The following is a 23,302-nucleotide window of genomic DNA, read 5'->3' on the forward strand; positions in this document are numbered from 1 at the left end:
TCCACCAATCCTTCACTTCAGGGGGAGAAGCACACTTTTTTGGAAGAGAAGTCTTGTGGGATTAATATTCAGCCAATTGAAGATGATGGTCATGTAATTTCGGGTCAAATGATCGATCACCAGAATGCCAGCGATCGATCACCAGACATGGTAATTGAAGAAGACAGTAGCCAAACGATTGAAGAAGACAGTAGCCAAACGATCGATCGTTCCATTCCTGGCGATCAATCGTTCAGCGAGGCAGAAGCTCCCAGTAGCAAAACGATCGATCCTTCCATTCCTGACAATCGATCGCCAGCAGAACTAGAACACGATGACCGAAATGTAGCAGTCCAAGAAGGCCAAGCTCCTGCACCCCTCTCAGATACAGATAACCCTTGTCAACCAATCCCTGAGGAGCGTCCCAATCTTGAGGTTAGTGGTGTTTCTTCTAACTCTAATAATAGTGATAGTGTGTATGTTTTGCCTCCTAGGTCTACCCGTGGTAAACCACCTCGTCAATATGAACCAAGTTTAGATGTTAAGTCTAAGTATGCCATAGCTAACTTTGTATCCACCCATCGGTTATCCAAATCCCATGCTTCATTTGTGAATCAAATATCCTCTGTATGTGTTCCCAGTAAAGTGCAGGATGCTCTCAAGGATCCCAAATGGTGTCAAGCGATGAATGAAGAGATGGAGGCATTGGAGAAGAGTAATACTTGGGAGTTGGTGCCACCTCCACAAGGAAAGAAAGTTGTTGGATGTAGATGGGTGTTCACTATCAAACACAATGCAGATGGCTCAGTGAACAGATATAAGGCAAGACTTGTTGCAAAGGGATATACTCAAACATATGGCGTGGATTATGAGGAGACCTTTGCTCCAGTAGCAAAGATTAATACTGTTCGAGTGTTGATGTCTCTAGCAGCTAATCTAGATTGGCCTTTGCAACAGTTTGATGTGAAGAATGCCTTTTTACATGGAGAGCTATCTGAAGAAGTCTACATGGATCTACCACCAGGATATGAGGCAAGCACAAGAGGAAGATTTGTGTGTAAGTTGAATAAGTCCTTGTATGGACTAAAACAATCACCACGAGCTTGGTTTGGTAGATTCTCTCAAGCTATGTGTCGTTTTGGGTACAAACAGAGTAACTCTGATCATACATTGTTTCTGAAACGCCATGAAGGTAAATTAACTGCCTTGATTATTTATGTTGATGATATGATAATTACTGGTGATAATTCAGAGGAGGTTGAAAGGTTAAAAGACCTGCTTGCATCAGAGTTTGAGATGAAAGATCTTGGTGCTCTTAAATATTTTTTGGGGATTGAGGTCGCCAGGGGGAGTTCAGGAATTTTCTTGTGTCAGAGAAAATATGTGCTTGACTTGTTGACAGAGACAGGAATGCTAGGTTGTAGACCTGCTGGTACTCCTATTGAGCAGAATCATAAACTGGCTGAGTACCCTAATCAAACTCTTACAGATAAGGCTCGCTATCAGAGGTTAGTTGGCAGATTAATCTATCTCTCACATACTCGGCCAGATATTGCATATGCAGTTAGTGTTGTGAGTCAATTCATGCATAATCCAAGTGAAACTCATATGGAAGCTGTGATCCATATTCTGAGGTATTTAAAGTCTGCACCTGGAAAAGGCTTGATGTTTTCAAAGCATAATCATCTGGATGTTAGTGGTTATACAGATGCAGACTGGGCAGGTTGTATTACGGATAGAAAATCCACTTCTGGTTACTTCACTTTTGTAGGTGGTAATCTTGTTACTTGGAGAAGTAAGAAACAAAAGGTTGTGGCTAGGTCGAGTGCTGAAGCAGAGTATAGAGGTATGGCTCATGGAGTTTGTGAGTTACTTTGGTTGAGAAATTTACTTCGTGATTTGGGATTTAAACCCAAACGAGCCATGGATTTGTATTGTGATAATAAGGCAGCGGTGGATATTGCTCACAACCCAGTACAACATGATAGAACTAAGCATGTTGAGGTTGACAGACATTTCATTAAAGAGAAGCTTGATGCTAAACTTATCTCTTTTCCATTTGTCCACTCAGAAGAACAGTTGGCTGATGTTCTCACTAAGGCAGTATCGAGTAAGGCATTTCATGACTCACTTGACAAGTTGGGCATTCGTGATCTGTATGCGCCAACTTGAGGGGGAGTGTTGGCGTGAGTCATACTTACCTTATTTATGTAGATATTCTGTAATATTATGTGATCTGTAATATTCTGTAATATATGTAGTATTATTAGATTTACTACTTGCCTTAGGAGTAGTACTTGTCTTATTAGGCACAATTGTAATTTGTATATAATTCCTTCTTGTAAGGTGAATGAAATATCAAAAAGTAATTCAGCCAAAATTTTCTCTTGTTTCTTGTTATATTTTGACTCTTTCATTCATCAAATATCAGTTGTGTATTGCCAACCGTTATATTTTGAAGAAAATAATGAACAAAAAAAATAGCGTACCTTGCTCAGCTGAGTTCGCTTGCACCGAGGGGTCGCCATCTAATACCAATTCAAAAATGTCAACATGTTAGACAGGTTTCACTAATCAAATAGTAGTTGCCACATTGCCAACCATTACATTTTGGAAGAAGAAAAAAAATGGCGTACCTTGCTCATCTGGGTTCATCATGAAGCAATCCTCCAACTTCTCCCACTCTCTTACATGATGCTGCCAATTTCGGAATCTTTTGCGATCTTCAAGCATGGGGAGACAATGGGTCACATCAGCCTCTCTAAACCCAAGTTTACTTGGGCAAAGATCGGGATGATGGAATATGAGGGGCTGCCTGTGAAACGGGTGAATCAAAATCCCCCGAAACCTCCCCATCCGTCGCTGGCTCCTAATCTCTTCAGGGAGAAAGTTCTCGCTAAGCCTCGTATAAGGCTGCCAAGTAACCTACAAAATACATATATTAAAAAAAAACATTATTAAAATAAAAAATTTGAAAGCCAAGTAAATTACAAGCTAAAGGTAAAAAAAGTGTACCTGATTTTCGTCTTCCCAAAGATGATCCAGGTGCTGCTTGTAGTTCTTCTCTTTGTGCCTATTAGAAAGCACATTGGGAAGCAATAATCCCCAACTACAAGATAGCGGGAACTCGCTAGGATAAGCAGGGTCATCGGGCTTGAAGAGTTCCCTTGCAAAGGCAGGAATATGCTCCAACGCCCACACCATGAGGAAGAACAAGTGGCCGCCAATTGCACTCGTCCTCGTGTTGCAATGATGCCGTAAACAATGGTGCACGTGGGAAAGCATTGCAACTCCCCATGCATACTCCTTAATTTCCCCTATCACAGACAAGCACTTCAAGTAGCACAAATTCACGAACCTATGATCCTTATTACTGAGAATGGTAGTGCCTAAAACATAGAGGGAAAATGCTCTAACATGACGGTCAAATGTATCATCATCTACAACTTCGGGTACAGTCTCAAACGTGTCTCTTAACCAATCAAGTCGAACAGCATTGTTCTTCAAGTGGATCGCAGGCACTCCTCCTAACCCTACTACTAAAAGGTTTCCATTGACCTCCTCCTCTCCCTTTATCACTAGTCTCCCTTCTACCCGAAGCCCAGAGATATAAAGCACATCTTCTAAACCAAAAAATAAATTCCGATTGTTGACTTTAAAACACATGTCACCAACATGATAATACTTGACAAGAGCACTTAACATGTGGTTGTCATGGTGACGTCTACCCAAATTTTGTGCTAATCTATATAAATGATCAAACCCCGTCCCCTTTAATGCCTCAAGGACCCTTGGTCCACGTTCCATTGAGACAACTTAGTTAACTTTTCCCTACTCACAGTCATTCTGCAAAAAAAAGAAGAGAGAGAACATTATAGTTATAATGAACATCAAACAGAGAAAATATAATTTCTAGAAACTAAAAGTAGAGCATGAATAGAAGCAAATCAGAAGCAAAACAAAAGCAGCACAGCTTTTTTATCATTGATTCATTTTATCACAAATTCACGGACATTTCATAAATCTGATCATCATACCACAACGTACAACATTTTACAAAGCAATGAACCTAAAAAAAAAACATTTGAAACTCCACCAAAAGAAAAAAAAAACAACAACAAACAAAAAGGCAAAGCAATAAACTCCAAAAGGCTGAAACCACAATTCTTCAGCATATAAAAACAGAGCAGACCAAACCAAAAACAAAACAAAACAGAGAAAAACAGAGAATTTTGTACAGGAAATAGAAAAGATACTTAAAATTTTCTCCCAAGAGAATGCTAGACCTTTCTTGGTAGTCTTGCAAATGTTCCAAGTACAATATGTATCCTAGATATATAATTGTGTTAGTATATGCAGTGTGAAATACACAAACAATTACAATGTGCTGCATCAAAATAAAATGCAGCAAAATGAAGGAACAACCAGCATGTGAAACAACCAAACTATCAAACTATTGTTCCAAGCGAAGATTGAATGGTTTCATGTATGCTATATCCGCTAAGATTTCTATAATACACAATATAGTGAGAATGCAATATCAAATCATGGTATCGTACCAACATATAATTTCATGTAAGTATGCAATGAGGCCATATGCTGAATTAAATCATGAGCTCATTTGCCAAAAAATGTTCAACATTTTTAGAGTTTATGATTCAAAGCAAAGTCTTCAAAAGGAACTCACATGCTCTGTAGATGACGCAATTTTGAAATGTCGTCCCGCAAAAATCCCTTTAGAGTTTAGACCTTGGTTGTCAAGACCCCTGGAAAATCACAACAGCTACCATGAATGTTCATATAACAATAACAACCGTCTTGGAGATTTCTTTATGCAAAGATAATTATCTATCATATAAAGCACCACTCTGGAAAATGCATCTCCTTTTTATTCACTCACTTATGCGTGCATGTATTAATAAATAAAAAAATTGGACTTTACAGTCACAGCAAGTTAGGCATGATTCTAAGTTCAGATTCTGCAAGAATTGAATGCGAGAAACACCTTGTTACTATCCAGTTCCCTTTCCTATAGTCCCTCGTTACAAAACTGCCACTATTCCCTCCTTGAATTTCAGCCGTTCCCAAGATGCATGCAGCACATATATATAAATGTGAGAGAGAGAGAGAGAGAAAGGACCTGAGAAGCCAAGTTGTTGAAGATAGTTATCGGAGTCGGACTGAGTTGCAGAGAGGGAAACGCAATTAAGAAAAAGTGCTTATTGGAGATACTGCCCTGAAACTGAACAGACTGACTTGACATTTATTATAATCAACCATTTCAACTTTCAACAATAAGCCATGCATATTGCAATTTATGAGCCAATTCTAAATATAGATGGCATGCCGGTTCAGTTATCAAAGCAATTTATGACCCAATCCTACATTCCTACCTCGGTAATCATCTTGGACTAAGCTCAAGTCCTTCAGTTGGTATCTAAAATTTAGACGGGCATCTCTTTTGGTTCTTCACAAAAGAAACCATTCTCTAGTTGCATGACAGGGAAACTCTTATCAACTGCAATCATGATTTATGGCCAGCAATGGGCATGGGAGCGTCTATATTGGAAGAAGTATAAAAAATAAATGAGAACTGAATCCATCTATGGTGAAATAACAGCTCAGTACAATTTTCAAGTGAAATATGGGGAGGCATAAATTCAGTGTAAAATTAGATATTTTATGGATAACATATAGTACATGCATTACACTTGATTGACAGGCCACCTAGATAGCTTTCTGTAATTCCAACGAATAGTACAACAAATCACATGGAACATTTCCAGATGGAGAAGTTTCATTTCCCTTTTTTACAGTTCCCAATTCTCCCTAGACAAAATGAATTTTAGCCAGTCAAACCCACACTACTCTGCAAGATTGCAACCCATAAACTGCACTACTTGATCTGTTTCTGGATAATGTGTCTCTCCGTGTCTCTAATTGTCATGCTTACAAGGTGATGCCCGTGGGAATGAAAAACTCTGAGCCCAAGTTAGTTGCAAGCCTTTTGATGAGTTATGACTGCAAGGGAACTTTTTCTCTGGAGTTTCCATATCTGTAGTTACAAGGTAAATTTTTACTGAATGCAAACATATGGTGCTTAGAAGTCTTGGGAGTCAAACTCAGGCTTAGATGGATACTCGAGACCCTGGAGCGCTGGTATCCGTCGCAAATCTTCTTCTGAATAAGCAGGGATGAACCAGTATAGCTTGTCTGTCCCAAACACCTGATGAGCAAATACCAGATTAGCAGCTCTTAAGAGTGATGCCATATGATATTACACATTCAACACTGTTGAAGTGGTACACACTCAGACCCATAAAACAGAGTAAGAACAAAGATAGCTACGAAGAAGAACAAGTATTAAATCTCTGTGGCTCTTTTCAATAATGAGAGCAACCTAAATGCATTCATTCTCAACATAAGTTTTATGTAGACAATTCATATGCATATTCAACATCGAAACTTCATTTGCTTTGAGGTGTACTGATTTTCAGATATTAATTGTGCACAATGATACAAGGTTGTATTCACCAGACTTAACATAACCCTAGCAGAATGAAAAGGAAAGAGGCAGCCAAGTCAAAACGTGTATTTTGATTCAAAGTGATAAGGATCTGTAGTCTGAAGATCAAGGTCAAGTCAAGTATCCAATCAGAAAGTCAACCACGTTGTCCAAATTTCAGAGAGTACCATATCATAGTTATACTACAACTATCACTGTCACATTGAGTTTTTTTTTTTTTTTTTCTCCCCCTTTTCCTGATCAAACAAGTATATCAGGTTATACAGCTTTGTCTTAAGATAAAAGTGACTCAAATAATCATGTGGCCAAATACAAATTATTTAATTTGTCCACTATTGGACCTTAAACTTTTACAATATACTAAGCCATGGACATAGTAATTGCTACAGGCAGAACTTTATGATTCCTTTTTTATGAAAATAAAATTAGTACAAAAACAATGAAATAATGCAGTGCTTTTGCCATCAGTGCCAAACCTCACATTTCATGACATATTCATAAAGCTTAGCATATCTTTTTGACAAGCTCATGTAATCAGAAATTTAGGGCACTTAATATAAAATAGATGTCTATTGTAGGACTGCCTAATAGATGTTTTCACACACATTGTACTCATGCTCGGGAGTTTTTCTGCTATTGCCAAATTATTTTCCCTTCAATACATTCAGGCCTTGGTGATCCCGATTTCCCTAAGCTATTATAAGGCATCACAACTTTCATTGTTCTTGATGTAAATACTAATTACTAGAATAGTGAATACAGGGCCAACTAGAAATTACTTGCAATACATTGGTTAACTTAAGGATACATCGAAGGAAAGATAAGAAATGTATTGATACATTGCAAGTGCTACCAACCTGTTCAAAATTCTTTTTTCGACCAAGGTCATAGCGCCATTTCGGAGTGGTTTTCTTCTCATACGCCTGATCAGAAACAAAAACCCCATCAGCATCCTAATTCTACTGCAATTTTTTTTTTTTTTTTAAAAGATATCAGACTTCATTGCTCGGATTAGAATACAAATCAGTGGAAAAGCAATCCAAGCAAAAGAGAAACTTAGGGAAACTGAAATCTTCACTCTCAACAAGCTAGGAAAATAAGCTTTGAATTAGAAGCTGAAAACAAGCATCCACCTAGAACAAAAAAAACATAGAAACTAGGCTAATTAGTGAACAGCTGCCTTCCACTCCCTAAAAATAGTTGTGAAAGAGAAATCTCAGCTCAAATGCAACCAAAGCGCGAGCTCTAAAACTTAATTCTATACCAAAAGTCTTCTTGATCAGCCCCAGCCTTGTCCTTAGAATTCTTTGATTCCTTTATAGCCAATGACCCAAAAAAACAGCAAGCACCATACATCCCCATAAAACACCTTGGCCGTCTTCCTGCCCTATAACATCTTATGCTTTTCACTTGAGAGAGAAAAGCATCGCCTAGGACTAAACCAGCTGATATTCACCTCTCTAAATAATTTCATCCCTAGGCTCATGGCAGTAGGGCCCTGCAGAAAGACACGACCAGCAGATTCCTGCCTCTTTCTACACGCAATGCACATAAGCAAGACCCTGTCTTCTCTTTTGAATCATATGAAAGTATTAACTTGCTTCAACTCCTTTCCTATCTCGGTGGGAGCAATGTATAAAATTTTCAGACAAAAGATGCCACGGGACTAGTGAAAATACGTATATGTTGGTATATGTCTTTAAGCGTTTTTATAATTTTGCACATCACTAGTGAACTAACCATTGAAAAACAAAACTAAATATAAAAAGTGGAGATGCGTAAGGACCTAGATAAACATGTGATAGTGCAAATCAAGGAAAACCGCCAGGGGAACTCCCCACTTGAAAGGTAGAACGCAAAAAACTACAGACATATTGTCAATGGCAGAAGTAAAAGAATATACCTCGATGGTTGTAGTATTTGCAGCTACCAAGGATATATGCATGATAAGAAACCCCAGCACGCTTAATGCAAATGCAAGATTCAAAACTGCAAATAAAGCAAGAAGGTCATCAGTCACAACAACAAAAATAGAGGCAACCTCCTGCACAGGAAATGAAACAGTGAAATTAGATTACCAAAAGCAAGGAAAGTAGTTGCAAGGGTCCCTGGTGTTCCAGGTATTTCTCCTTCACTAAAGAATGCAATGAAGTGTGGCAGCAAGCATAAAGTTACAACAGTTGTCTCAAGGAACGTGTAGAACTGCATTAAGATAGAACAAAGGAATCAGTTTAAATATATACAAAATCATTAATGTGCATTCATCAACAACAAAATCATAAGCACCCAACAATAGTATACACAGATGATAAAATCAAACAACCAAGTAGACCAAGCTCAAGCATTTCTCCATCACCAGTTCTGACAGGAAACAATACCAATTCATCTAGTTTTGGTTTCAGTATGAAACCCTAGAAGATATAGAACCACCATAAGTTCATAGAATCATAGTGGAACATCACTTTGATATAACAGACCAGGACTGAAATCAAAGAACTCATTGAAACTAACAGTGTCTGCATTCAGGATAAACAGTTTCTAGGATTACCCTTTTTCTTTTATCTTTTTCTTTCAAAGAAGCAACTATTATTGATTATTTATAATGTGACTTCCTGGAATTACCGTAAAACTCATGTAATTTCACTAATACAAAATTTTTGATTAAAAGTTAACTGAACCAGCTTACAGATCTATAACTTGCACCAATAGGTGACTCCAAGCATACTTTAATGCTCCTACTTTATGCAATTATAGATTTACAATATATCAAGTATTTTAGCATTTCCATACATCAAAACATAAGCTGATTAAAATATTGTATAAGTTACATGAAACATAAACATGAGGTGAGCTGCAATTTGTTTGCATGTGTATGTGAAACAGAGTATTAAAAGCCAAATTCATATAGAATCTTCAAGGTGACATGACCTATGCTAAGGGTTATCTTCTACAAGTAAACACATTAGTACACATCCAGAGTGCATGGATGAATTCCATTGAATGGATACTACCAAATTGGCAAAAACGCATAAAGGTACGGTAATTGACAAAGATATAGTCCACCTCTGTGTTGCCACTTGGCCCACTACATGCCATGACATGTTCCACACAAGTGTTTTAAGCACAAAGTTTACTGAACAAGATTAAATGTAAGGACTTAACATCTTTCAGGTTCTCTTTGGAAACAACAAAAACTACACCAAATATAACTTTGTTTAAAATGCTCACAAGTCACTAATAGGCCAATGTCAACATGGCCTTTTTATCGGAACCAGCATGATATAACACTACCCCATAATCATGTGTTAACTTCTATGTAAATCAAAGAATAAAATTGGAAGCATATCTAGCACTTATGCTACCAACTATTGCAACCTCTGTACTTACATGGTACAGAAAGTGACCGACACCATCAGATGCAGCTAAAAAATAGGTATGGAGTAGTTATGCATATTATAAACTAACCTAACAATGGAGTTGACACAAATCAGCTAATAAGTACTTAACAGTCAGCCTAAACAGTAAGACAAACTTACCAAGAAAAGAAGAAAATATTTGTAATTTAAGGCCCCAACACAATTAACAACCCATACACAATGGTGATCCATTTTCAGTACACACCGCCCACCTGAAACAAAGAAATCCATTCAACATTATGGTCTGATTCATAAACCAAATGAACAGAAAAAAACAAAAGCAAGGTAGAATATTGCTCAAGGACATTAGGATGCACATATTGGGACTCACAAACTGAGCAATGATGGCAACGAGGTGGTTTCAACTGGTTGCACTTCCGGCAATACCGGACTCTTTGATTTGATGGGTCAGTTTGCAAATCACTAAATTCTGAACCATTCAATGGGTCAGCTTCCCCTCTTTCTTCATCAACAGCAGGCCTCCAATTCGGTGGCACACCACCGGGATCCGTCAAAACAACAGAAAAGTAACTCCATAGTAGCATCACCAACTGCACAGCACAATTGTAACAAATTTCAACTTTCAGCTATAGTTTCTCCTATACACTTAATCATCCACCATCTATTCATATTATGAGCTAAGAACAAATAAACAAATCATCCATCACCCCAAAAATCCTTTGATTCACTCTTAAGAACAGCAAATACAACAGAAGTTACACCTGAATTTGCTGCAAAAACCATTGCAACAGATACCCACAAGTTCAACTTTTCAAAATGAAAAATTCCCATCTAGAAAAACAAAATCCTAAAACCCAAAATCTCAGCAAACAAAACCCATCAACCCCAGATACCAATACTACAAAAGATCAAAACTTGATAGGTTTTTTTTTCCAAGTAGTCTTACCAAAGAATGGAACAAGATCAAAACGACAATAGCAATGAGAGAATCAAGCCCACCAGCATACAAAGCCGGGCCATAATTAGTCAAAACGACAGTGTAATACGTCACACCCACAACTCCAAGAACCAAGAGGATCATAACCGAGCCCAGACCCCGCAGAGCTGTGCAGAACTTGAACACATTCCAAGCCATGGCAGCTCCAGATCTATGCATAATATCACTCAAAAGACCCAAAATTCATCAAGAAAGATCCTGTCTTTTTTACCAGGATCGATTTCTACAAGTCTAGAGTGATCTGGGGTTTATGATTCAGCTGGGTTTTCTGGAGGTTCAAGCAAACCGGAGCTGGGAAAACAGAGTGGGAAATAGTGTTTTGAAAACAGAGCAAGTCTGTGTTTTGGGTTGGTCTGCTTTTTTATATGTTTTGGAAGCGAAATTTATGGATTTCCAAGGGTTTATAGAGGATTCCAGGTGGGGTGTGGAATTGGAATCCAAGCTGTTAGAGACAAGATGAGGTCTTTTCTTTCCCTTAGCTGAGGTTGAGGAAGGAAAATGAGCACTAGTTTTGATTTTTTTTTTAATTATGAGATTTTGTTTTTTTTAATTATGAGATGGGTTGGAGAGTTAATGATTTAAATTTTAAAGCAAAGTTTCAAGATGCGAGTAATGGTACAACAACCTTTGTATTTTTTTAAGGAGATTAGTTTTGTAAAGAGTTGTTTAGCCCTGAGGAAGGTGCATTTGGTCATAAATTCATAAATCTAGAAGGTAGGATGCTGACCATCATATTCTATGCATCAATATCAGATGTGGACTGCTATATTGTTATGTTCTCTAAGAGAGAGGAGAACTTTACTTTTGGACTTGACCAACAGTTTACCTCTCAATTTGATTGAAATGCAACTTTTCTTGGAAATTTTGTGCAATTGCTTCTTTCTAAGATTGGAAAATAATGCCAGCTAATTAGCAAAGAAAGGGATAAGATGTGCATTGGAATAAAGCCAACCAAAATGCTTCAAAAACTGCCTAGATGTATTGAACACCTTCCATGGAGCAACCTGATGAGGGTTGGTTCAAATTAAATGTTGACGGCACTAGATTTTGTCAAAATGGAAGAATTGGTTGTGGGGCTGTAATTAGATGCAGTAATGGAGATTGGATGCATGGTTTTACAACTAATATTGGCGCTGATCAAATCCTCAAAGCTAAGATGTAGGGTGTCTACCTAAAAAATCTTATCGTTGAGTCAGATTGATAGAGTTGTTCCATAATACCGGCTGCAATTTCCATCCTCTTGAAGCTTTTATTTGCAACTGTAAACTCCTCTTAGATTCTTTTTATGAATCAATGATTATACACATGTACAGAGAGAAGAATATGCTTGCTGATTGCGTTGCAAAATTCAGTCTCTTTTTAGATCTTGGATATCATATTTTTGCTGAAGTGCCTCCTGTTACTGTCTCTTCTATGTTTAGATGATCTAAGTGGTACTTCTTGGCCAACGTGCTATTTGTATTCGCCCTATAGGCTAGCTAGCTTTCTTCTTTTCTTTTGTTTGCTAGGTATTTTTTCCCCCATTTCACCAAAAAAGAAGAAGAAAGGGATGAGATGTAAATGAGAATCTATGTATAAGTTTATAGTCAGATTTAATTAGAAATTTTAATTCTAAAAAAAAATGTATGTTTTTACCGAAATCATAGTGGCCCAATACCATTTGATTTAGTGGCATAAACCTCTCATTTGTAAGTGAAAGGTTGCAAAACAAGTTGTTGATGTAATAAAAAAATCATAATGAAGTATCTTGAAAAACCTCCTTACAACCTGAAACTAAAACCCGTTTATTGCACTCATTATCTTTGTCGTCAAATTCCTTATCATTAAAGTATTGATTTAGTGTGATTATGTGTTTTAAGGTGTTATTTTCAAATACAATCCACAATAAACAGTACCAAGTTATCAAAGTTGCCTTACAGGTGTTTCTCCTTATGGGTTTACTTTTGCTTTAATGAAGAAAACATGAATTCTTATTTGTGAGACGAGGTAACATTGATAATGACGTGATTTTGGTGGATAAATTGCTAGCATTAGCACTATATGTACCAAAACTGACATGTGATCCAACAACAAGGAGTTCAGGTCAACAATGCAGGCCCATTGGCTGAAAGAAAAATAACCAACCCAACCCCATTGGCCGCCCCAACAGTGACTTTGATCCCCTAATTGTATTCGAGTTCATGATTTTTCCCTGTGTTGTCTTCTATACCAGGCAACTTTCTGAGAAGAATAATTCATACAATATTGTATGTATCTTTTTCATTGTTCATTTATAGCTCCCCAGATGTAATATTTAAGAGCTTTCTAACCTCAAGTGACAGATATATTCCTCGGGTTTTAGAGAAATGGAAGAAGAAAAGGGTGTAGTTTGTGTAACTGGTGGAACTGGATTCATTGGGTCATGGCTGGTTACGAAGCTTCTGCAACATGGTTACACTGTTTGAGCAACTGTTCGACCTGACCTAGGTATATTATTTACATGCTATGTGTGTTTGTGTGTAATTCTATGTACCAAATCCATGCTAATCTTGCTGCGGAAAATGCGTATGTACGTGGATCGATTGAAAATAGTTTAATCTAGCTTTCAAGGCTAAGAATTGTCAAACATGATATCAAATTTTTGCGTTATAAATAGAACTAAATTCAGTTTACCCCCTCCAACTTTGGGATAAACATCAGTTTGGTTCCTGATCTTTTTTTTTAATCATGATGGTCCTTCACTACTAGCAAAATAACAACACACACGGATTTACTGTAGTTAAAAGCTACAGATATCCGTGTGAAATAGAAATAGTAACAGAAATCCGTGTGAAATGACCATAATCGGGCCCACAATAATTTATACAATAACAATATCAACGGAAATCCGTGTGCATAGACAATAGTCACAGATATCTGTGTAAAAACTAAAACATTTTCACACGGATATCTGTGTGAATATCAATTCACACTGATTTCTGTACGTATTATAAATTAGTTTATTTCGAAATCATTAATTTTTTATGTTATGTGAATTATGGAGGGACCGATTTCCGTTACAATAAGTATTTGATACAGATTTCTGTGTGAAATGAGTAATACACACAGATTTCCGTGTAAAATGAGTAACACAGATATCCGTGTGAAAAGAGCATAATTAGGCTCACAGTAATTTATACAATAACAATATCGACGGAAATCCGTGTGAATAAACAAAAGTAACAGATGTCTGTGTAAACGGTAAAATAGTTTTACACGGATATCTGTGTGAAGATCAATTCACACAGATTTCTGTATGTATTAGAAATTAGTTTATTTCGAAACAATTAATTTTTTTTTGTTATGTGAATTAAGGAGGGACAGATTTCCGTTACAATAAGTATTTGATACAGATTTCTGTGTGAAATGAGTAATACACACAGATTTTCGTGTGAAAAAATTGACACAGATATCCGTGTGAAAAGAACAATTGGCTACAGAATTCCGTGTGAAAAGGAGACTACACACAGAATTCCGTGTGAATAATGAGACTACACACAGAATTCCGTGTAAATAATCGACTGACAATTAGAATGACAGTTAGTAATACACACGGAAATCAGTTGTAAATGTATAAGTATTTCACACGGATTTCTGTGGCAAAATAATTCCAAAGAAAATTATTATCAATAAAAATAAAAGCTAATGACTAATTATTTATTTTCAAAAAATAAGGGCGGGCTTATCAATTTATTCCCGCTCAATATTTGAATATTCCCACAGATTACTGTGGATGCTGTTGTAAAAAAAGAAAAAAAAGGATAACACACGGACATCTTACATTTGCTAAAAATGTATTTCAGACAGATTTTTGTACGTATTATAAATTAGTTTATTTAGAAATCGTTAATTTTTTTATGTTATGTGATTTATGGAGGGACGGATTTCTGTTACAATAAGTTTTTGGTACAGATTACTGTGTGAAATAAATATCAGTAACGGATGTCTGTGTAAAAACTAAAACCTTTTCACACGGATATCCGTGTGAAAAGAACAATTAGCTACAAAATTCCGTGTGAAAAAGTATAGGTGTATATAAGGTTGACCACTTATTTGATATCGAAATAACGGCGGATTGAGTTAATTTTTTTACACAATACCTATTAATACACTATAAATAGATGGGTAATGTCAAATTTATTGATTTTCAATTTTTATTTTTTGGTTCGCACAAAATTCTTATATGTCTACTAATGTGGTATAACTAGCTTATTAGTTGTAAATAAAAGTATACCTTCCATGAGCAACAATGCGTAGGAAATAGACTTTATCAAAATCGACCGTAGGATGTTATCATGATAAGAATAAATGGTTGTGTTCAAAATTTCAGCTATTTTCGTCGTCGTTTGGGTTTCGATCTAGTAGGTCAACCCTAAACTTTAAATACTACATAAAACTAATATGCTCATAACCACTCACTCGTAACTTATTTTTTTGATCTGTAAACTCTCATGCTCTCAGGGGTAGAAGCTATATCAACTAATGTAAAAATTACTGAAATTTTATCTCCTCAAGGGTCGGCTCCCCTTTGGGAAGTAGAAGCATTTAAAGGGTTGACCGGTTTTTGGTACAGACATCTGTGTGAAATGAGTAACACACACGGAAATCTGTGTGAAATGTTAACACGGAAATCCGTGTGAAAAGAACCATTAGCTACAGAATTCCGTGTGAATAACTCTATTAGCTACAGAATTCCGTTACAATAAGTTTTTAGTAAAGAAAAGTATACCTTCCATGAGCAACAATGTGGAGGAAATAGACTTTATCAAAATCGACCGTTGGATGTTGTCATGATTAGAATAAATAGTTATTGTCAAAATTTCAGCTATTTTTGTTATCGTTTAGGTCTCGATCTACTAGATCAACCCTGAACCCTAAATACCACATAAAACTAATATGCTCATAACCGCTCATTCGCAACTTATTTTTTCGATCTGTCAGCTCTCATACTCTCATGAATATGAGGTATACCAAATAATGTAAAAATTTTGAAAAGTTTATCTCCTCGTGGTTTTACTCCCCTTAGGCAAGTATATGTGTATATAAGGTTAACCACTTTATTTGATATTGAAGGAACGGCGGATTGAGTTAATTTTTTTATACAATACCTATTAATACGCTATAAATAGATGGGTAATGTCAAATTTATCAATTTTCAATTTTTATTTTTTGGATTGCACAAAATTCTTATATGTCTACTAATGTGGTATAACTAATTTATTAGTTATAATGAAAAGTATACCTTCCATAAGCAACAATGCGTAGGAAATAGACTTTATCAAAATCGACCGTACGATGTTATCATGATAAGAATAAATGGTTGTGTTCAAAATTTCAGCTATTTTCGTCGTCGTTTGGGTTTCGATCTAGTAGGTCAACCCTAAACCTTTAATACTACACAAAACTAATATGCTCATAACCGCTCACTCGTAACTTATTTTTTTGATCTGTAAACTCTCATGCTCTCATAGGTAGAAGTTATATCAACTAATGTAAAAATTTCTGAAATTTTATCTCCTCAAGGGTCGGCTCCCCTTAGGGAAGTAGAAGCGTTTAAAGGGTTGACCGGTTTTTGGTACAGACATCTGTGTGAAATGAGTAACACACACGGATATCTGTGTAAAATGTTAACACGGAAATCCGTGTGAAAAGAACCATTAGCTACAGAATTCCGTGTGAATAACTCTATTAGCTACAGAATTCCGTGTGAAAAACTCTATTGCTACAGAATTCCGTTACAATAAGTTTTTAATACAGAATTATCTGTGAAATGAGCAACACACGAATATCTGTGTGAAAAGAAAAATTAGCTACTAAATTCCGTGTGAAAAAAATAGAATAGAGACAGAATTCCGTGTAAACAATAATTAACATGACGGTTATATATTACCGAGATAAATACACACGAAAATCAGTAGTAAATATATATGTATCTCACACGGATTTTCGTGGTAAATTTATTCCCGCTCAATTTTTTGGAACAAATTCAATTTCCCTCCCCTAGTAGTATTACACACGGATTTCCGTGGATTTCTGTGGTACATACACACGGATATCCGTAGCAAAGGTTAATGTATTTCACACGGATATTCGTGTGAAATACTATAAACACACAGATTTCCGTGCATAATGCTGCTTAAAACCAGAAAACACTTGACCAAAATCTAAAGCCTCCTCCGAATTCTCTCATGTCTCCCTCTCTCTCTCATCTCCTCCACCCACTGCCCCCTCCCCCACCCGATCATCAATCAGACATTCAGACTTCAGTTCCTTTCTTCCTCAATCATAAATCCACTTTCGATTTCGATCCGATTCTTCTGGGGCGAAGTGTCGAACTCCCTATCTTGAATCTGCCTCTTCTAGAAGCACCATGTGCTCAAGGCCAAGGATGAGAAGGCCCTCCTCGTCTGTGCGAAGCCAGTCGCCGTCTTTGGGCTCAGGTAATGATGGATCTCCGAGTAACTGAATAGTTTGAGTTGATTTTGTAGTTGCTGTGAAGTATGGGATTATAGATCTAAGTGCTAAATCAATTATGTGATTTTTTTTGTTACAGAAACCTGGAGGTGATCCCATGGTGTCGGCTGGTGTTGATATTGTCCACTGGAGTGTTGATATTGTCCACTACAATTTTCTTTAACTTGATTGCAGTATGACTCAGTATATGCATGAATTGAATGGCTGAGCTTTTTTAGCTTGATATAGCTAATACAAGGTTTAATTCTATCTTCAGTATGGCTGAGCTTTGATTGCATCAGTATGACTTGGTTTTCGATATGTCCTTGTGATTTCATTTCGGTGACGGCGCTGGGTTTGGGCGACAGGGTTTATGCTAAGATTTCTAGGGTGGAGATGGAGGAGCGTCCGCAGAGATTGGATGGAATAGGACAATCCCAATCTGGAGGTAGAACCAAATTTGTGTTTCGTTTTATTTCTTGCGATGTGTTATTTACAGTTGACAAGTCTAGTGATTTTTGCAGGTCTCATTTTGGAACCTATTGATGTTCTACTGCAAAGACGGGAGCAAAAGGCATTTACAAGGGTATGGTAAATTACTGTCCTTCGTGTCAAAGCTCAAAGTGGCTTACATTTATCAATATCATGCAGCCACTTCAATGCATGTCAAAGCTCAAAGGCACATATTTAATATATATGATCTTGACAAATATAATGACACGTATTTAATATATATAATCTAGACATATATAATATCATCAGTATAGTCTGATCGTAGGAGGACCTACTAGTTGATCATGTTGGTTTTCCTTATATGTTTGCCCACTTTGCTTTTCCTATGTTCATCTCCATTGGGTAAATTCAGCATATGGTTACCGCATTTTTGATTGCCAACGTGAAGATTATATTTTCCTTAAGAATGCTTTCAATCGATCAAGATTATAGCATCTTTGTTGTTCATATCTTATCCAGCCACATTTCACATTTGCTGTAAGTACACTTCCAGATAAGATCATAATGTTTATACTCCATCTTCTGGTTAAGATTTATCTATATATTTTCCAGGTTCGTTCTGCAACCATTATTTCCTGCGGAGGCTAGCAATGATTGGAAGGGGCCAATATGACGCTGCCTATGATATAGGTCAGTTAACTATATTTTTTCAGAAACATATATTTACCCTGAAGACTGCATTTTGTACTTCAGGTGATACAAAATTTTGGATTGAGATCTTGTGGGTCAGTCTCAGAAACTAAATAGGCAATATCTTGTTGTATTTCTGGTTATGTTCAAAGTTTAGTAATGTGTGTTGGAGTTGGTTTGTTTCTTTAGAAAGTGAAACTCATGTGTGGATTCAAATGACTCTTGCTTGACAGGGAACTTGATGTATGCTCATTCTTGGACAAGGATTATGTTGTAATCTTAGTGATATTCCACCTTGAACAACAATGTATACTAGGAATGTAAAGAACATCTTGCTATGAATGTAAAGTTTATTCATGTTCGATTGAGTTGTGGATTTGTTCACTTGATTGTAAATATTTGAAGTGAATTTATTGTACAGAAATCAAAACTATTATTATGTTTGGGTTGCAAATTAATTAGCAGAAATATTTTTTTTTAAAATGCTGTCACTATTACACACAGAAATCAGTGAGAATTAGGGTACATAGATCTCACACAGAAATCTGTGTCAATAAGGTTATAGGTTTTGACACAGAAATCCGTGTGAAATAGAGTTGGTAACAGAAATCCGTGTGAAATACAGTTTGTACATTTAGCACAGAAATCCGTGTGAAATAGAGTTGTTCACACGGATTGCGTTCCATTGCGGTAATTTATATTTATGGAATTATAGTGGGGCCCACGTAAGTATTTCACACAGACAACATAATCCGTGTGAGATGAGTACATATTTGACACAGAAATCCGTGTGAGATAGGTAAACATTTGCTACAGAAATCCGTGTGAAATAGAGTTGTTCACACGGATTTCGTTCCATTCTGGTAATTTATATTTATGGAATTATAGTGGGGCCCACGTTAGTATTTCGCACGGACAACATAATCCGTGTGAGATGAGCATTACCCCCCCTCCAAACCGCACGGTAACACCAATCTGTGCGTGCACTGTGTGTAAAAGCTATCACACACTGAAATCAGTGTGAGATAGTCTTATTACCCACAGATTAAAATCCGTGGGTAATTGTTGTTTTGCTAGTAGTGCTTGCACTTTTATTTTCCATCACACTCGTCCAAAATTTAAATTTTGCTCGAAATGTGACGTCAGATGCTGACTTGGCACCGACATGAGGGCCCACTTTTCAGACTTTCAACCCCCTAGAAGGGCATAATGGACATTTAACCCCAATCTCAAAATTAAAAATTAACAAATAATAAACCCAAATAATATAATCTCAAAAATTAAAATTAAAATTCTCTTCCTCCCTCTATTTCTCTCCCAGCTTCCCACCTCCCTTGGATCAGATCATTTGAGCTTCATCATAGACCAGAAGAAGAAGACCAAGCCAAAATATGACATGGCGTTCATTGAGCGTTGGCTGATGCTAAAGTCCTTTGTGAATGGCGAACTCGCTGCGTTTCTTCAAGGCTTGACCCTTTATGTTCCTTTCACTGCCATCTACTACTCCCCATTGTTATATATCTTCCCTTCGCCGAAGTCCCAGATTTCTGGGCTTCAACATTCTTGCCAAGGTCCCATCTTTTTCAACATTATTTTAGTTAGTTCATCATATATGCAAGGTAATTATGGAAAGAGAAAGCATCTGCAATGGTACACAGAAACTAGAAAAGTCACACACACAGTACATATTCATGATTTCATTCACCAAAGACTGGTAGACATAGGGGTTGCATAGAGTCAAAGCTCTAAGCCCATATAGGGGTTGCATAGAGTCAAAGCTCCTTACCTAATTCATTTCAGTATCCCATTAGGCCAAATCCTAACAGCCTCTGTTATTGTTTTCATGCCAATCATAATCCATTTCACACAACCATCAAAGAGAGAGAAATATAAACAACATCTTTCCTATCCCGTACTATTTTCCGATATATTTCACCATCCTCCAGTTATAGCACATCCAAGAATGAACAATAACACCTAAACAATTAAGCACTGATATAAGGTTGATGCAGAAATATATATTTTTTTTTACTTGGATGATAATTGCAATTCTTTCAATCTTGTGAAATAATCTGCTTAAATAGAAATAGAAAGCAGCTATAGAAGCTAAGAAGAAAGAGTGAATCAGACTAGCTAGCAATAACTGTAAATCCTAACACACTGACCCAATTGAGAATTTCAACCCTAAAATAATCCCCAAATTCCAATAATCATCCAAAACAAGAAAACAGAAGAGTAGTGAGAAGATACTTACAATAGAAGAAGAATGAAGCTGTGAATTTGGCGATGAGAAAGGAAGGAGTGTCGGGTTCGCCAAATCTGCAATTTTTGCAATTACTAATTCCAGATCCTTTGTGGAGAGATGGGTTGTGGAGTTTGCAGATCGGGTTGGGGCGCCAGGGTTTTTTGTGGTCTGTGTGGGAGGGAGAGTCGATGATGATGGCAGCGTAGGGGCGGCTGGAGGAGGGTTCTGTAATGCCCCAAACCGCACCTCACCAGCTTGGGCACGTCACAGTGCCGCGGGGCTCTAAAACATAAACCGAAAGCTCGATTCACATTCTAGAGGACCGCTAGGCATTTTGTTAGAAAACTTTTAGAAAAACACAGCGGAAGCTACAAGTACTTTTGAGGTGAAAATCTTTAAATCACTAGAATTTATTTCCTTCGTCCAGAACTTAAAATGAAGGCTCACACGAGATATACGAATCTCAAGAAATGAGAATTCAACTAAATTTGACACAAGGCTGTCAACAAGTCCCGGAACATGAAGTTCGAGAAAAAGAATTTAGAATAAAGTCCGAACGATGGTTTACCGAACTTGTAGGTGGTTGAATCATCGTTGTCTTCCATATGAAACCATAGAGAGAGAGAGAGAGAGAGGTGAAGTCTTCGAAGAAGAAGAATATGTGCAACAAGGGGCAGTTTCGACATTTCATCTAAACTGAGGGCCAAAGTCTGAAAAATGGATCATCATGTCGGTGCCAAGTCAGCATCTGACGTCACATTTCGAGCAAAATTTAAATTTTGGACGTGCGTGATGAAAAATGAAAGTGCAAGGACCATCATGATTAAAAAAAAAATTCAGGGACCAAACTGATGTTTGCCCCAAAGTTGGAGAGGGCAAATTGAATTTAGTCCTTATAAATACTATCATCGAATCCAAAACTTCGAATCACAGTTGTTTTTCTTTACTTTATAGCTAGCATCGAATCCAAAACTTCCTAGTTGTACACTCTTTTAAGGCATTTTTTTTTCTCTCTATAGAAATTTGTAGGTAAATTACACATAAGCCGGTTGCACATGCGACACACTATTGAACTAAACTTTTGGAGTTTAGAGGTTTATAGAAGCTCCTGTTTGACGTATCCTAATCTCCATATTCTCTACTTGGATTGAATGTGAAGAAAACTATTATCTGTATGTATAAATTATACACATACTTTGATCAATTCATAATCTCTAAACAATTAACACATGCATTGAATTGGTCTTTGCCATTGACCAGAATGCAAGATAGATATCAGCTACCTCACAAGCCTACCAAGAGCATCTGAGAAGCTGCAGATCTTCAATGCCGATCTCAACCAGCCCGAAAGCTTCAATGAAGCAATTGAGGGATGCATCGGGGTCTTCCATGTTGCTCATCCTATGCCTGACAAAGAACGTGATGAAGCAATAGTAACCAAAAAAGCCGTAGAAGGCACCCTAGGCATATTGAAAGCCTGCCTGAATTCTAAGACTGTAAAGAAGGTTGTATACACTTCTAGTGCTGCAACTGTTGCTTATAGTGAAAAGAACAGAGATATGGTACGTGGATGAGACTACATGGAGTGATATTGAATTTCGTAGGTCTATGAAATTATTTGGAACTTCATTTGTGGCTGCCAAGACCAAGACAGAGCAAGCAGCCCTTGAATTCGCTGAAATAAGTGGATTGGAACTTGAGACTTTGATCCCTCGATTAAGGCCTGGCAATTCAGCCCATGACCTGTTAACCGCCCGCTAAAAACCCATTTATTTTCGCCCAATAACTTAACGTGTTAATGGGCTGCCAACCCGTTAACAACCTGTTAGTTAACAGGCGGAAACGGGCTGCACGACGGAATCCACCGAGCACAGTTAGAAGAAAAAAACAGTCTAACCCTCACTTTTCTCACAGTCGCAGCTCACTCTCCTCTTCTCCACTTTAGCCGCCCGAACCCTCTACCCATCTCTACGCCGCCACTCTTAGCAGGCGCTGCCAAAGAGTTCGCCGACGAGAACTCTTGACTTGTTAGGACTGGTGAGAATGGACTCGGTTGCTTGACTTGTTACAACTTCTTCATCTTCAGCTCCATGGTGAGTCATGCTTGTTATGTTTCATTTATGTTTTCTTAGCTTTCTTTCATGGTTTGAGTTGTGAAAAATGAGGAACTTGGTTGGTATATATTGGTGTTTGCATATGTGATTTTAATTGATGGTAATGAAATGAAGGCATTTTCTGTATTGTTCGAATCTCATCCTACGATTGTGTTTTTCTATCGATCTCTGTATTGTTTATTTTCTGGGATTTGCGAACTGGTGGGTGTTTGTATTTTCTGGGATTTGCGAACTGGGTTATGTGTACTTGACCTTCAAACCTTATATATATAAAAAGTTTTAATCTTTTGCAAATTGCAAGCTGGCTTTGGAGTTTGGAGGTCGAATCAGAAGAAGATTCATAACTTATCCGATCTCTCCTCTGTTGATATAAATCTTTACTATTTGGATCTGGATTTTTTTTATTTTTCTGATGTGCAATAGATATGGATTTATATATGCGAATTGTCT

General features: G+C 37.1%; 1 protein-coding gene, 1 long non-coding RNA gene and 2 pseudogenes across 3 annotated transcripts; 2 read left to right on the forward strand and 2 right to left on the reverse strand.

Annotated features, from left to right (window-relative positions):
* Positions 1–2,427: 2,427 nt before the first annotated feature.
* On the reverse strand, positions 2,428–3,824 carry LOC133716600 (protein MAIN-LIKE 1-like; annotated as a pseudogene).
* Positions 3,825–5,638: 1,814 nt separating this feature from the next.
* On the reverse strand, positions 5,639–11,432 carry LOC133715788 (probable protein S-acyltransferase 14). The gene is made up of 7 exons (XM_062142433.1): positions 10,829–11,432; positions 10,253–10,472; positions 10,042–10,133; positions 8,584–8,707; positions 8,409–8,494; positions 7,363–7,428; positions 5,639–6,205 (listed from the first exon to the last, which is right to left on the reverse strand). The coding sequence occupies exons 1-7, from the start codon at positions 11,036–11,038 to the stop codon at positions 6,080–6,082; spliced, it is 924 nt and encodes a 307-aa protein (XP_061998417.1). The 5' UTR covers positions 11,039–11,432; the 3' UTR covers positions 5,639–6,079.
* Positions 11,433–13,224: 1,792 nt separating this feature from the next.
* LOC133716601 (vestitone reductase-like) lies at positions 13,225–22,499 on the forward strand (annotated as a pseudogene).
* LOC133718638 (uncharacterized) lies at positions 17,035–18,932 on the forward strand. Of its 2 annotated transcripts, XR_009850436.1 has the most exons (6): positions 17,035–17,337; positions 17,451–17,544; positions 17,628–17,798; positions 17,875–17,936; positions 18,416–18,493; positions 18,727–18,932. It is a non-coding gene; the product is annotated as an uncharacterized LOC133718638 (long non-coding RNA). The 2 variants fall into 2 exon arrangements; XR_009850435.1 differs by having other exon boundaries at positions 17,451–17,798; positions 18,727–18,861.
* Positions 22,500–23,302: the final 803 nt, after the last annotated feature.

The sequence above is a fragment of the Rosa rugosa genome, chromosome 6, assembly GCF_958449725.1.
Source record: "Rosa rugosa chromosome 6, drRosRugo1.1, whole genome shotgun sequence".
Taxonomy (NCBI): Eukaryota; Viridiplantae; Streptophyta; class Magnoliopsida; order Rosales; family Rosaceae; genus Rosa; species Rosa rugosa.